Here is a 16,664-nt window from a genome sequence, read left to right on the forward strand (position 1 = left end):
GTTGTTTTTTTTAACCATGTGTTACTTTTTGTTATGTAAAATTTGATTAAGTTATGAAAATTAAATTTTGATGTAATTGCTTGAAGACGAATGGAGGAAACCCTTCAAAAAAACAAGTAGAATAGGAAAAAAATTGAGAAACTTGATTGTGCAAATGAAGGAACTTTATTTTGATTGGAATTGTTCATTTCGATAATTTCATTCACCCATGTGAGATTGAAAAGCGTTGAAGAGTAAATTATTTTTTGACATATTGAAGTATCAGTTAGCGTGGTTGTGAAAAACTTATGCAAAGATAACCACCGACATTAGATCATTGTATAAAAAATGTCTTTATACACGTGTCGAAATCTTGTAATTTGACCATTAGTATTGCAAATTTATAAATACAACAGTTGACGGTCAATTTAAGGAGGTTGATACACTATCACTTAATTCCTTAAAATATCAACACGCCTACCATCAAAATTAACAAATGTTCAGCCGATTATGATGTATGTATTTAATTCTCCACTTTTACGAATTTATGTTTGTTTTTTTTAGTGCACATTTCTAAATCCTTTACTTTTTTCAATTTCCATTTTTTCTCAAAATTTGATTTTTCCAATCCATATTTTTTATTATTATCGAAATAACTTACAAACTAATTATTGAATTGAAAATACTTTTATCAAAAGTTGTTCTATTATTTTATAAACTACAACCTTATTATAACTAAAATGGATATGTTTATTGAAATTATTATAGTAATTTGTATTAAATATTAAACAATTTTCTATTAAGTTGAAAACTAAAAATTTACTTGTTTAACTAACAAAAATCATAATCAAAAATAGATTTCATGTTTCACTTTTAAATATTTATTTATTAATAAAATCATTGAGTGAAAATTGATTTAGTATCTTGAAAATATTTTCGTTTTGATAGATAAATATATTTTTCACAATTAACACCATGTTAGTACAATGGCGGAGCTTCAACAATAATACTAGGGGAGCCAAAAATAAGATTTAAATAAAAAAAATATTCATAAATTACTGATTATTCGATAGTTTCATTTAAATTCATAGATTTTTTTTATCTAGTTTTTGTTAAAACAAAAGAAAATATAAATTCTTAAAATGACTCATCATGCGATCATTTTCTACGTACCATGTTTTTCTATGTAATTTTCATGATACTAACATTAAAAAAAAAAGTCTAATAGCTAAGCAATATGTCCTCACTGTGTAAAATACATTTTTTTAATTTTTAACCTAATATTAAATTTTGACTATCCAGATGTAATTATATGATTAACACTTAATTTTCAAAAATATTAATCATAATATTAAATCAAGAAGAATAAAATATCAAATTACTGTGAAAAGAAAAAATGATATTGATCATTGATTTTATCATAAATAATCAAAATTAAAACACAATGTTTTTAAGTGGTCATAAAGTATTATATATTGAATATTTATAATTGTATGATTAACAATTAATTTTCTCACTTTTATATAAAACTGACTCTTTCATTACGGGGGATTGAAATAATTTAGGGTAAATGCAAAATAGTTAGGATTTTTAAAAAAAATAAATAAGGTGAAAATAATTTTAAAAATGTTGGAACTCATTGCATTATTTCTCACCTATTTATGATAATTTCACATGTTCTATCTTTCTTCAACCAAACACTTTTATTTTTCACATATTTTTTTCTCATCCTTCTTTATTTTTATCTATTTTATTTTTCTGTTTGGTAAGAAATACCTTAAACATTCACACAAATTTTTTTAAAATTTGGGAGAACATGGCTCCCTCCTATAATCAAGAAGCTCTGCCTCTATTAGTGGTGTAAAATATTTCTGATTTTACTTATGACTAATTTTTGTTAAAAAAACTCAAAATTTTACTTAAAAATAAAATCCAATCGCATCAAGATTTTTCCACAATTGTCTGCATTTTAATGGTTTTCTAACTCACTGCAAGCAACCGCAATCGCGAGTCCGCGACTTCAACCGAAATTTAAAATCATGATAATGATGATAATAGCAAGAAGAAGAATCTCTTTCTCTCAGTACTGATAATCATGGAAGCACTTTTCAAATGATCAAATCAAATTCTCTGTTCACGTTCACATCTTTTATAAGCCGTTCCATCTTTTGCTTTCTCCTGGGACTGCACCCTTCACCACAAGTCACAAGTATCTCTCTTAGGTTCTTCTTGTTCTTTACATTACCCCAGTTTTGCTTAAAAATTTGATTTTGATGTTCTAGGAAGGTTTGTTAATGAAACCAAGTGATTCCCATTTGCTTGGTAGTTAAACGGTTGGTTACTTTTTACAAATCCTGCATTGGAAATTTATTATTAGAAAAGTGGAAGAATTGATCTGCTGAGTGAGGAATTTGGGCTTGTGATTTTTGAGAAACCAAGTTTGTGTAGGAATGAATTTGCTTCCCCCCACGTTGCGGTTTTGACTTTGTCTGTGAAAAGAATCCAGCTTTAAACTCAATGATGCATACCAGGAGGACTAAATAACACTTCGTCTGTAGGAATTGGTTTTCCATCATACATAATTCTGGAAATTATGAACTTTGATAATTGTATATCAGTGTACTGGCTTGATTATTTTGAACCAATGTAAAATCAATTTTATCTCTCATTGTGTGTGGGTTTTGATTCCTTTAAACTTTTAATGTTTTGTGTAATATAGATTGCTTCTTTCTTCAATCAGTTGCTTGCTGATACTGCTTTCTCTCTCTCTCTCTCTCTCTCTCTCTCTTGTTTCTCTATAGACAATGGCTTGTCAATTACTGATTGCCAATGCTTGTGTTGGATTTGATTGAAAAATAGGTTGACTTGTGAGAATGTCCACTCCAGCAAGGAAGAGACTCATGAGAGATTTCAAAAGATTGCAACTAGATCCTCCTGCTGGCATCAGTGGGGCTCCCCAAGACAATAATATTATGCTTTGGAATGCAGTTATCTTTGGGTATGATAGTAAACTGAAGAATTTACAAATCCTAAGATTTCTTTTTTCCTTAGGGGTTTGTTCCCTTTTGTGGTCTAATTATGCTTTTCTTGTTTTTCTAGACCAGATGACACCCCTTGGGATGGAGGTACAACAATATCTTCTACCTTATTTACTCAAAAAGACTTTATATATTGTTTCAATATTCATATGAAAATTTCTTTGCATGTCCTAAGATACTGTTTTGTTCCTCCTCTGCACCACTCACTAACCAAAGATTGCACAGTCCTTTTCTATGAAGAACTTCAACACTTTAAACCAAATCATATAACTGGGATAACCCCTGCTGCACATTTAACTGAAGATTCACGTATTATAATGATCAGTTGTGATTGTTTAGTATGTGATTAGCCCCTGTAAAATAGCATCTTTCTATTACCCGTTGATATGATAGCGCAACCATGAGCCTTTGTGGATTAGTAGGAGACTTGGGCTTATTTGCATTTACAAATAATTGAGAAGAAGAAAGTTCAACTTTGCATCCAGCTATATATTATTATTATTTTGTTGCTGTAAAGTACAATCAAATGATTTTTTTAGCATGCAAGTGCTGAAAATTTTCAAGAATATTAGAGTTTCTTTATCTGTCATCCAATTTGGAAGCATCTAGAAAGATGGTGCTCTTTTATTTGATTCATGCAGATATTTATAGTGCTACATGTTGTGGTATTGATTTTAGGCTTCTTTAAGAGATTGATTTTACTGTTTGTTAGATTCTTCATGTGAGGGTATTTTAATTATACCTGGTTACTGTGTTTTCTAACTTCAGCATGCTTATCTGATCTAATTTGTGTGTCTTTCAGGCACATTTAAGCTAACACTTCAGTTCATTGAGGATTATCCTAATAAACCACCAGCAGTGCGCTTTGTTTCTCAAATGTTTCATCCAAACAGTAAGTAGGAAACTAGAACTCGCCTTGTCTGTCTTTCTGAGCCAACATGTATAGGACCCTGCAATCAATAATGGAATTGAAATGCAACCACTTGAACTATTTGCATATTCACTATTCAGCACCCAAAAGCTTACAATCCAACTCAAACAGAACTGAAAATCATTATTTAATTCTACCAAATGAATTTGGATTTTGGAAGTCACTGGTAAATAGTTAATAAAGAGTTTGCTTTTGTCTTTCTTTCTATGGATCAATGAATCTGTATGGAAATCAGTACTATTTTCTTTTGTCAAGTAAGGTAACTTCCAGTTCTGAGCCCCTTTTCCTTGTCAATTTTAGTTTATGCAGATGGAAGCATATGTTTGGACATTTTACAAAATCAATGGAGTCCGATTTATGATGTTGCTGCAATACTTACCTCAATTCAGGTCACAGTGATTCTCTATATTTTGGCATTGCTTTAAGACTATTAATGTTAACACTAATTTGATTGTATCCCATCCCAAAATCTGTGTACCTTTCTTTTGATAGCAGTGATTTATTTGAGTCATTGTTGTACTTGTGTGGAGTTATGATGGTGTAGGAGCCTTTACCTTCCTTGTCTGTTAAGACTAAGAAATAAGAAATAAGAAATATTGCCTTTCAATTAGTTTTGCATACTCACAACAGTTCAAGAGTGTATCATATGTAGATTCATGTGCAAGTGTCAGATTCGTCTGTCAACAATACCGTTATCAGTCAGTTTTGACCTTGCAGTCTTTTATTTTTTCCATTTCATCTTATTCTTCAGTTATGCCTGTGCATGCCTTCTTGTTTACTAACAAAAAAAGTGGTTAAGAATCTAGGAAGTTCTACAAGGTTCAATAACAACTGGCTGTATCATAATCTCAGTTTTTTTTCTTCTTAAAAGAAAAAACTGTTGTAGTAGGCTTCTAGAAAACAAATCATGTCCTCCTTAAAAATTTCTATTCTCTCCTTTATGTAAGAAATCACTGTATTTTTAGTTCTATCACTGTTTTCTTTATGATAAGAGATGGAAAAGAGCTAAGTACAAGATAAGAGGATTAGATATCCTCCAAAAGCCTAGGTAACAAGAAAAACACATGACTAATTAGTAAGCATTTTGAAGAATATAATGTGTTGCTTGTGCTTTTGCTCTGAATACTTTCTGCTTACATGAAACTGAGTTTCTTGTTGCAGAGCTTGCTTTGTGATCCAAACCCAAACTCTCCAGCAAATTCAGAAGCTGCTCGGATATTTAGTGAAAACAAACGTGAATACAACAGAAGAGTACGAGACATTGTTGAGCAGAGTTGGACTGCTGATTAATTATCTTGGAGCCTCTATTGCTGTTAAAAGGTTGTCAAAGGATCTGATTGAATAACAATATAAGTACTTAAAAGAACAATTGTGTTTTGTAACCCTTGACAATGTGTTTGTTCAAACTTATATGAATGGACATTCCACCCTATGATCTCTATGTTGTGCAGAATTATGTTTTGTTCAATACTCATTAGCAGACTATGTTGGACCTATGATCTAAAAAAAAAGTCATTCCCCCAGAAGGTTCAAGGAGGGGAACAAGGGATTGCTTGGTAGGAACCTAAATAAAAATTAGATAGGTACTTAAATAATAGTAATATTGAAAAGTGTCGGCCTGTTTTAAGAAATTATATATTTACAACTCCATTTTAGGCTTTGTTTGTTGACTGTTTGCAAAAACAGTTTTCTGTTTTATAAAGTTTATACATTTCCTCAGCACATTTGAGTGTTTGTCCCATAAACACATTCTGTTTTCTAAAATTTTGTCCCCAACCATAGGCGCTTGTAGAAGAGGATGAGGAAACATCTCAACTGTTTCTGTTTTTGGTTTTTAAAATACTTTTTTTGGAAACAATTTCGAAACAAAAAAAAAAAAGATTTTGGACACATACAGAAAAGGTCCTGGGAGGTACCACTGAGAAGAATAGTTTTCATAGTTTTTAATCTTGTAAAGAGGAGGACAGTGGAGGAAGCTGTCAAAAGAGATCTAATGGTAAATAACATCTCTGAAACTTTTGTCTTGAACCAAGTTGAATCGCGTCATGTTTTCCATATTTTAAAATTTGATTTGGATGAGATTACCGAGTAACAGCAGAATTATTTTAAAAAACTCTTTTTAAAACTAAAAGTGAGAAGTGAATCAAACTAGCCCTTATTCTTTATGATTAAATACTTATGAACTGTGAGCAAACCATTTTGTTACAGCAAGTTTACATTTTTGAAAAGAGGTGTACACCGCTGGTCCTTGGCTCTTGAACTTGCATGGAGTACTGCAAATTCCAGAGAACATCCTCTATTGAAGGGCGATTACTTGAAACCTTGCTGAGACAACTGATGGTGATCTGAACTGCAGTCTTCAATGATTCATACACACAAGTCTCCCGGAGGGAAGAATCGAACACGCCCTTTAGTATCGGTGATGTACCCTTTAGTGATGGTGATGCACCCCTCAGAGATGGTGATGCAGCTTCTGCTAAACCTCTCTCCAGCTGAACAAGACAAAGAGGACATTAAAAATAGGAAAAACAAATCCAACAATACAAATCTGGCTAAGAATAAAATGTCATACTCATGCATACCTCATCCTTCACCTCCTCTACTTCACTGGAAGATGTAATTAGTTTGCCAGTGATAACTTGAAGTAGAATAACACCAAACTGATAGATGTCTTCCTTTTCTGCATCATCAATGCTGCATATGGGGATAACATGTTATACTTTGGATGCATCACTGGAAGAAATATATAGATTAAACTGAGAAATATACCTTCCAATTTGATTAGTGGATCTTTGTTCACAAAGTTTGCTGTTATGACCTTTCTAAATATTGACAAAGGCAGATTTCATCGAGGTTAGAGACTTCAAGAGAGGCACTTCATGCAAATATTACTGAGAACTAGTCAAATTACATATATTGTTTTCTAACTCTAACCTTGGACGGCCATGGAATGCTGTATCCACTAACTTTTCCGTTGAGACAATCATCCAACAGAATATTCTCAATCTTTATATTGTTGCCAAATATGCCAGGATGAACTCTGGTGTGTAAGAACTGGATTCCTCTTCCAATGCCTATGCTGATTTCCATTCTTTGTGGCCATTTCAGCATTTCCCTTTTTCTCCTATCTGTTACATGGAATTTCATGTTACATTTTTTGGTCATACAAGTGTTAATTTGCCTTTGCAGTTAATTCTGTGCGAATGTTTTGTTTACCTGCAAGGTAATCCCTCAATGACACGTTTGAGACATGTTCAAATACAATGAATACTGTGCTTATCATTTGGGGACGGTCCTGATGAGTAATGATACAGTGTCCTAGAACACTCACCAAATTCCTGTGCCTTAAATAGGGCAATACCTTCAAGCTCTGAATACTGTTTTTGTATAAACTTTTCTGCTTTAGTTTCACGCAATTGACCATGACCATTGAACCATCTATGTGCCAACCTTTATATAGCTGTGCAAATGCAAGCAAGAGTATAGGCCATTACCACTTGATCTTGTAGAGATTATCATTATGAAACAAATGAACAAATAAAAGATTCTTTCACCTGTCCCTGTGATCCTTCTGCTATAAGATTTGATGGGTCAAAGTTGTTTGTAGCATCTTCAATTTCTTCTAATGAGAAAATGCAGTATGGTGGGAATCCAAGAAAAGGTTGCCTCATTGGTAGAGGAGGACGTCCTATTTCCATAGGGGGAAAATTAACAATTCATGCATGAGTTAAATAGAAGGCCAGGAATACGAAAACCACCATAAGAGGTACGAAAATTATGATCTGAATTTAACATGTGCACGATTTATCATATCATCATACAACAACAACCAAGCCTTTTGTACCATACCATTGTATTAAAATAGATGTTTAAAGTATATAGTATCTAATTTTAAAGATTTACTCTCTCTTTTTGAGAAATGAAATGTACTACATTTTAATCTATTTGAAACTATACAAATGTCATAGTAGTGATAAATAATTATAAATGAACCACCCAAAACATTTTTTTCTTCCTCTATTACATTTATTCTCAATGACAACTAATCTTATTAGATACTCTGTTGATTTTAGAACTTTAGGAAATGATGTTTCAAACACCCTTTATTATCGACTTGGAAACTTTACTAAAAAAAAGACTTTATTTATACTCCAAAGTTTCAAAATTCATAATAGAGATGAACGACTAGTTGTCAATAATATCAACAATCACATAAAGGCAAAAAAATGTCCCTAACAAGTTCTTTTATATAAATATGGATCGAAGTGAAATACATATTAATTTCCAACTGAGAGAAATGCGGTGCAATACTGTAACGTAATTATGTAAACATACCTCTAGACACCAGAGTGCAATTTATAATTAAATAATAATAATAATAATAATAATGTCCTTACTTGCATTAATATTTGGTCTTGGATAAGCACGGACAGAGAAATTATCTGGAGCAGAGATGTCTATGCTATAATCACTGTCTGCTTTTTCTGGTTTGGACTTTCTGAAGATGCACCAAATGAGAAGAGCCAGAAGCCCGGAAATTCCCACAACACCTCCAACAATACCAAGAATTTGGCCTAGTTGCATCTCTGGTTCCTTCTTCTGGCTTTTAATTGATGGCTTAATAACAGCTAAGGCCTCCACTTTCTGGCAATAAGAAGATGGATATTGATCACTTAAGCTTCTGTTTATCAAACAATTCCCATAATAAAGTGTTGTTCGGTTTGAAGCCTTTGAACCAACGCAAGATGGCAATGTTCCCACCAAGAGGTTGTGTGAGATATCAACAAAAGTCAGAGAAGAACTACATGACACATTCAAAGAAAGGGAACCACTTAATTGGTTTGAAGCCAACTTTAGGTACTTGAGGGAAGGAAGAGAGAAAATAAATGACGGGATATTTCCAAATATCACATTGGAAGAGATGTCAAACAGCTCAAGTTTATAAACATGCATGAGTTGAGGAGGGATTCTACATCTCAAAGAGTTGTTTCTCAAGATAACCCTCACAAGATTCTTGCTCAATGAAGGGAACTCAGGGCCTAATTTGTTGCCACTCAAATTGAGCTCTTCAAGAGAAGCTAGTTTTCCAAGATCAGGCACACTTCCATTGAAAAGATTATCAGCCAAAACAAGACTTTTTAGATTCTTCAAAGAGGACACTGAAGGTGTGATTTCCCCATAAATGAAGTTTGAGCTAAAGTTCATCACTTCAAGAGACCAGAACCTGTCAATCTTGGAGGGCAAGGGACCCCACAAACCAAGTGACACCAATGACAACACCTTCAGATTTGAGAGCTTTGTCAAGACAGTAAAGAAAGACTCAATGGAGAATCTTTCTGAGAGAGTCTCAGATGAATTTCCAACGACAGTTAACTCGGTTACATGGCCATTGGAGCACACAATATTGAGAGAAGGAGAGGAAGGGAGGGAGCAGAAATTGGTCAAGTTGGTCCATCCATGAAGAGCTTGAGGGTATTCAAGAAGCTTCTGAACTTGGAGAAGGATTCTGTTCTCACTTGTCGTTAGCTGTGCACTTGGAATTGGAGTGAGCAGCACAAGAATGATTGCAATGATTGCAGGAAACAAGTAGTACAAAGAAACCAAGAAATTCTTCATTTTCTGAGGGTGAAATTGACACCTGTGTTGTAGTGAGACAAAGAATGGTGAGTGAGTCTCAGAAAGAACAGTGTATAACTATATATTGCAGTGTTGAAGCTAACGAATTGAAATTCTCTATGCCACCAAGAAGCTTAACTGTAACAGCAGCAGTTATTGCTCCAAATATTAATGTTCTGCAAAATTCTTGACTTCTTCTACTACTATTATTATTATAGTAAAACACATACTTTTGGAAACATTTATTTCTATTTTCTAATGCATTTCTTGTTATCAATTAAAATTTATTATAATCAAATATAAAGTAATTTTTAATAATTTTCATTTAATAATAGAAAGTGTGATAAAAAGTATGTTAGATAATTTGCTGCTGACATTTCTATTATTATTTGGTATAGTATTGCATAATTTAATAACTTATTGATTTGTTTGCATGATATGAGGATAGAAAGTTTCGATAAGGTGGAGCTGGTAGAAACTTCGTAAAGAGAATCTGGGATTCTAAAAAAGAGTGGGATTTTATGATTACATGTAACTGAAGCCACCAAAGTTGTTGATGGAAACCTTTTCAAAGAGTGTAAGTCAAGAATCCTGATCAGATGCTACGCAGACTACATCATCTTAATTACAACCAGGTTTTATATGCTGCCACGTGGACCCATGAAGCCCCATTTTCCACGATGCCAAATTCAACAGTTCAACACAGTTTTTTACTTGGGTGTTGGCATGTTATTGTGGACCTGCCTATATGTTAATGTTGACCCAATTTTTTCTTTTCTAAAAAAGAAAATATTCATGTGAAGCCACGCACGAGTATCACTATATCACAGTTATACTCCAATATGATACGTGATTTTGCCGCAATGCTACATAACAATTTAGCATTACATTGTAATTCACGGGAAAGTTATGTTTTTGGAGTATGAAATTGTATACGATACAGGCACATTGTAATTTCAAGATTGTTGCAATTTTTTTTATATAAAATTAATTTTTTTTTCTTTAAATTTTTTAGGTATCTCGTATGAATCAATAAGTGCATCATCAATTTTGAAGTAGTCGTACATCGATGTGGGAGAGTATTTTCCTCTAAACAATATTTTAATTAAATTCAGGAAAATTTTAAATAAATAATAGTATATGTATTTTGAGAGATGAGAATGGAGTTTTCTTGTGTGTTTCTCTGCCAAATTCGTTGGTTGTTCTGCTCTCTTTACTGAACAAGTTGGTGTGAAGGAGAGGTTTTCGTAAAATTCTTGTTTATTCGGATTCTTCAATGCTACAGTTAAGCTCCTATCATCTGGCTGCTGTAGACTTCATCCATGTTCCAACTAGGTTAAAATTATATTCATAATATTCATCAACAGAGGGGAACTATATTTCCTGGGTTTATGTTCTTAGAAAAACTATTCGGTAACTGATTTATGTTAGAAAAATAACTTAAAATTGTGGTCATTCTTAGATAAAGAAATGTGTTAAAAATTTCACATCTCACAAATAGTCTTGAACAAAAGTAACATATTAAAATCTCAAATTAATTAAAAATAATATCAAAATAAATTATATAAATGAGAAATAATTTTTATTTATAAGTTAATTTTATAAGATTAAATTAGATTTAAATTCATTTTTTTGACATGATATTAGAATCTATTATAGAATCATTGATGGATCTCTTGTATTTGTTAACTTTTATAATGTATGTCTATTTAATTGTCTAAATTTGAAAATATTAAAAGCTACGAAGGAAATATAAATATCTAATTTAGGTAGTAAAATTTAAATATATAACTAAAGAAGGAAAATTGAAATTATAAAAAAAAATATGTGCATAATATTTAAAAAAAAGTTGAATTCAAAATTTAAAAAAAAAGTTAAAATTATGTGTCCTTAAAGAAAAGTTTACTAAAAGATTAACTTACTTACATTGACTTTCCTTGAGTTCAGTATTAATTGCACTTACACTCTAATTGCAAATTTAAACATACTTCCCTTGTTTTATTAAGAACGGATGGAGTATAACAAAGTTAAACCTTGAGTTTTGGAATTTGCTGATTGTGGGTTTGTGTCGGCAAGGTGTTAAAAGGCATAGAGAAATTTAAAGTCTCGGGTTGCTACTTGCTACACATTATTACCTTTTAATGTGCCCTGAATTAGTTACACCTAATCCTCTTTTTGATGTTTCCAGCATCAGAAACTAAGCCTGAAATTTTGACACATTACTGGTTGCAACATATCAGTACAACAAGCAGCCATAAAGATTGAAGTTCAGTATGACAATTCTAGCATGGTCTCTTATGTCATTATATTTATGGACATGAGATTTCGTCAACTTTCTATGACTTCCAACTCAATTTCTATTTGCGCAGAAGAAGGCCACACCCAATTAATTTCTCACAGCTTCCATACATAGAATGATTATCAGAAAGAAATACTAGATAATAGTAACATATTCTTTTAAATACACTCAGTATTATTAGATTAAATTTAAGAAATTTGTTCGTAATTATAATATTAAATAAGTTTTACTTCCCATTTAATAAGTTTTAGCATGATTTTATAATTTTTAATATATTTTAATCAATAAATAAACTTAACTTAAAGAGTGTGTCTATTAATATTCCTCTCTGGCTAGTAATCAAATAGTGGCATTCAATAAATTAAAAAGAAAAAAAAAACAGTGGAGGTCAAATTTCAATAACTCAATAGTACCAACTAAATTAATAATTACTATCACAATCGATCTCATTGTAACATATTTATGTAACGTCAAACAAAATAAAAAATACTGTTATAAAATTTCTCACTATGGCGAGGGTTACTACTTAGTACTCTGATGATAGTAATTCGGGGCCGAGGTAGTGCAATTTTTCTTGAAAATATTTGAAATGATACATTTATGATTTATATATAAGTAATCAATATTATTGTTTCAGAAAAGTCTAAAGAAATGACTTTGTCTCATTTTTATTTTTATTTTGTTAACTGACTTTGTCTCACTTCAAGTTTTGGCATACCAACGGCAAAAATGGTATGAGTGTATGACCTATCATTGAATGTGTTTTGTGTTAACTTCAAATGGGAAAGAATCAAACTCATAATATGTTCAATTATGTTGACGCTACTGGTCATTTAATCTTGTCTTTTATGTTGATATTGATAATGCCCTGCTTGGTTGGAACTCGAGTCGAGATACATTAGAAGTTACATTTGGGTCTTTTTTCTGCCTAAATTAGAAAGGGAGTTAGTATTGATTACATGATAATTACTCACGGTCCCTATTAAAGGACTAAGAATTTTTATTCCAAAAGTAGCTTTTTTACACAATTATAATTCCGTTTTATAAAACACACAACAAAATGATGATTATATTATAAATTAATCTTTGTTCCTTTATATACAACGAAATTATAATTTTGTTATATTTTTTTTTTGTCTCAAACATAACAATGATATTATGATTCTGCTGTTATATTTTGTGGCACCTCTCGTAACAAGTCCATTGGGATGAAAAAATATCCATAATAGTATCTTGTTTCCATTGTATTTAAAAAAAAAAAAAAAGAAACACACATTTATGTGAAGCTTAAATGTGTTTTTTTATTGAACACTACAACGTTGCATGTATTGCCCATTTATTAACCGAGACTATCTTTTTAAAACGTATTGATTGAACACCACTTTTCGCAAGACCTATTTACTGAACAATCATCTTTCTTTACACGCATACCAATCGTATTAAATATAGACGCAATCTAAATCGTTAATGTTCTTGGTGTCATTTGAACCATTGATATGATATGGGTCACGAGAGAATGATAGATCATCTAATATAAATAATAGCAGGGGTTTGATGCAACTCAACATCTTTGTTTGATATTTACCATATTGCTTAAAACATGATGACTATATCAGCTCTTGTGTATTGTGATGATGATATGATTCCATCATCTGAAGGGATATTGTTTGAATGTCCTAGTAGTCCTCAAGTCATCACAATAACTAACCACATGTCGCTTGGTGCCTTAAGGAAAACAATTATTGACATTGAATGTTACATAATATTACTTGATCTTTTTTACCGTTAACAAATTTATGTTGGTGATGGTTGTGTTGAATACAAGTGTATGAAGTTTAAACATGATGATGATGTGAGAAAAATATTTTTCATCTTTTTGGAATTTAGTAGCAAAGGTTTGATTGAGTTGAATGCAAATTTTGGTCAATCTACCAATGAGATCATTGCTCTAATACATGTTAAATTTGTGTAGACATGTTTTTACTTTATCAAGATTGTATGATGTTTGTTTATTTTATTTTCAAAAAAAATTGTATTATCAGTATTTATTCAATTGTTGCTTATCCAGATGTTTGTTTTATGAATCTATTGAAAGGTTGTTGCTACTACTAGGTGCGTATTGGTTCAACAGTCGATGAACACAAAAAATAAGTAAACGAAACACACCTTCAACTAAAAAAATATATATGTCAAAACAATAAAAATTTGTATGGATAATAATTATTAGATAATCATCTGCCTCTACCAACCTTTCTACCACCCTCTTGCTTTGCCTCTCTAAGCTGCACCCAACTTCAAAGCCTCCCTGTAGCAATTGCAGAGCTTGTTGTATGGTCTGATGATAACTTGTTCCCTCTAGCACAACTTTGAGGTCTAGCAAGCTCTGCATGGAGCCTGACACCATTTGAATCCTACAAGAACAATATCAATTAGTAGGGGACATGAACAATGGTCCTTCTTATCATAAGGAGGTGCAGGAGACATGACACATCATCCAGAGTGATGGTCATTTCTTCGACAGACAGGTAGAAGGACAACTCTCCTAGTGTCACCCCTCCATAAGGGCATTCACGAAGCCCTTGTTTGTGGCAGGGTACCATGACATAACTAAGGTTGATACCCCTGACCACAACACATAAGCCCTCACTATCAGCTCATTGGGGAGTGGTAAAATCTGACCACTATGGTTGACCAACATCATCTCTGGTCGTGGTTGTTGGATCAATACATGACCAACACAGTGGTCCCTTTAAGATTGGATCAATGACAAATCAACTGGACCTCCTCCAAATGGAGGTCCACTAATCATGTCAAATGCACGTGCCACTGCCTATGACTTTGGCTTTATCGATGAATGTTGTAACATTCCATTTTTCGTACACTAATTTAAAAAGGATTGTTATTTATAAATAAATAGAGTTTTAGAAAAATGATGAGGTTTTTGTAATTAAATAAATAAGGAGAAATAACTTTATTAAAATAATGATTTGAAGGAAAATTAAAATGATATTTTATTTATTCATTTGATAGGAAATAAAATAGAGTATTTGTTTATAAAATAATAAACAAAGAAAAATAGAGTAAATAATAGGTTGTGAGTATCCTAATTATAAATAGAGGCATCTTAGGTCATTTTTCAAACAATACTTCCTACGTCTCCTCTTTCTCAAAATCTTATTTTCCCTTCTTCTCCTCCTAAGACTCTCTCTTTTTCCTCATACCATCAAATCTGTCTCAGAAAAACGACGATCTCAAAATCATTCACCGTTGGATCATCGTGAAATTTGAGCACCAGGTTCAGAATTCATTTCCTAAAATTCTCACCATTGGGAATTACGAAAACATGTCGGTGCTGAGAGAAATACCCTTTGTATAATAACTTTTTCTTTTCCCCACAGAAACTCAAAGCTGTCTCAGTAAAACTACGATCTTGGACTCGTTAACCGTTGGATTATTGTGAAATTGTGATATGTGATTCTCGATTAATTTCTGCACATCTTCACCATTGGGATTTGCGAGATACACGTAAACATAAGATGGTTGATTGTGACATAATGAGATGTGAAGTTGTGAAAATGAGTTTTAGTTGTGAATAAGTGTGTGGTTAACACTTGATGTGACATTACCTGTGTGTGAGCTGTGAATTATACAATAATCAGACCAGTGTTTATCTTGAGAAAAATGTTGATGCATAGTGTTAAAGGGAAAATGTAGGTTTCCTAGTTAGGAACCAATGTTAAATTGTAGCGCAATGTTTTAAACGTGTTTGAAACATGAGTGTGAGGTTGTGGATATTGTATAATTCATGAGGAGTGTCTGCTTATGATATTATTGTTGAAATCGAGTATAAATACAAAGTTAAACATGTGTTAATTTGTGAGATACATGTAAGTCTATGATGGTGGATTGTGACATTATGAGATGTTAAATTGTAGGCATGATATTTGGTTGTGAATAAGTGTGTGTGTTTAACACTTGATGTGACAATAATTATGTTGTGAGGTGTGAATTATCCAATAACCCGACCAGTGTTTATATTGAGAAAAATGTTTATGCGCAGTGTTAAAGAGAAAGTGTAGGTTCCTAGTTAGGAACCAGTGTTAAATTATAGCGCAATGTGTTAAACGTGTTTGAAACACGAGTGTGAGGTCATGAGTATTGTATAATTCATGAGCAGTGTCTACTTGCAAAAATTATTTTAGGGGTTGGACCTGAATTAGGAAAGTGAGGCCCTAATGGATTCTTCAGAGTTTAGGCCTTGGGGGTAAAGACACTCTATTTGAGTGCTCCTTTAAGCCTATGTTGATCCCATATGATTGGAACATTCTCGCAAAATGGAGTGACCTTAACTGGTCACCTTATGATTTTACTTAGTAAGAGTGACCTGACATACCTATTGTGTGGTGTGTCTTGTTATGTACTCCTAAGCGCCTCATAGTGGTTTTTCAGTGATGGGGTACCACATTGCATGTAGACTTGAGTCTTAGTATAATTTTTGCATAATGCTTGCTAGTTGTTTATTATGAAATTAATGAGTGTTATTACATCTTGACTCGAGTGTGTGATTCATGTATAATGTGATTAATGATTGAAAAGTGAATTTTAAAGATAAAGTGGTGAAGTGACGTAGGTTGTATTAAGTTATGTTATGTTATAAATATTTCCATAATTTATTTTGATTACGTCTTTTTTATTTGTTTTGTTATTTTTTTGTGTGATAACTCACTCCATGTGTGCTATTTGTGTTTGGATCCTATGATGATCTCGAACCTTGTGTTCGTGGGAACAAATGACTAGGTGG

General features: G+C 32.3%; 2 protein-coding genes across 4 annotated transcripts; one reads left to right on the forward strand and one right to left on the reverse strand.

The window, feature by feature from the left end:
* Positions 1-1,862: 1,862 nt before the first annotated feature.
* LOC100500581 (uncharacterized) lies at positions 1,863-5,380 on the forward strand. Of its 3 annotated transcripts, none has more exons than XM_006572768.4 (6): positions 1,863-2,188; positions 2,839-2,977; positions 3,079-3,104; positions 3,820-3,909; positions 4,249-4,337; positions 5,110-5,380. In XM_006572768.4, exons 2-6 carry the CDS (start codon positions 2,853-2,855, stop codon positions 5,236-5,238), a joined length of 459 nt encoding a protein of 152 aa, XP_006572831.1. In that variant the 5' UTR covers positions 1,863-2,188; positions 2,839-2,852; the 3' UTR covers positions 5,239-5,380. The 3 variants fall into 3 exon arrangements, with proteins under 3 accessions (XP_006572831.1, XP_040870458.1, NP_001236381.1); XM_041014524.1 differs by having other exon boundaries at positions 1,954-2,312; NM_001249452.2 differs by having other exon boundaries at positions 2,041-2,201; positions 5,110-5,264.
* Positions 5,381-6,089: 709 nt separating this feature from the next.
* Positions 6,090-9,705, reverse strand: LOC100800018 (probable LRR receptor-like serine/threonine-protein kinase At1g14390). Its single transcript, XM_006573034.4, has 7 exons — positions 8,346-9,705; positions 7,503-7,636; positions 7,165-7,408; positions 6,883-7,076; positions 6,718-6,770; positions 6,531-6,642; positions 6,090-6,440 (listed from the first exon to the last, which is right to left on the reverse strand). Exons 1-7 carry the CDS (start codon positions 9,562-9,564, stop codon positions 6,162-6,164), a joined length of 2,235 nt encoding a protein of 744 aa, XP_006573097.1. The 5' UTR covers positions 9,565-9,705; the 3' UTR covers positions 6,090-6,161.
* Positions 9,706-16,664: the final 6,959 nt, after the last annotated feature.

The sequence above is a fragment of the Glycine max genome, chromosome 1, assembly GCF_000004515.6.
Source record: "Glycine max cultivar Williams 82 chromosome 1, Glycine_max_v4.0, whole genome shotgun sequence".
In the NCBI taxonomy this organism is placed as follows: Eukaryota; Viridiplantae; Streptophyta; class Magnoliopsida; order Fabales; family Fabaceae; genus Glycine; species Glycine max.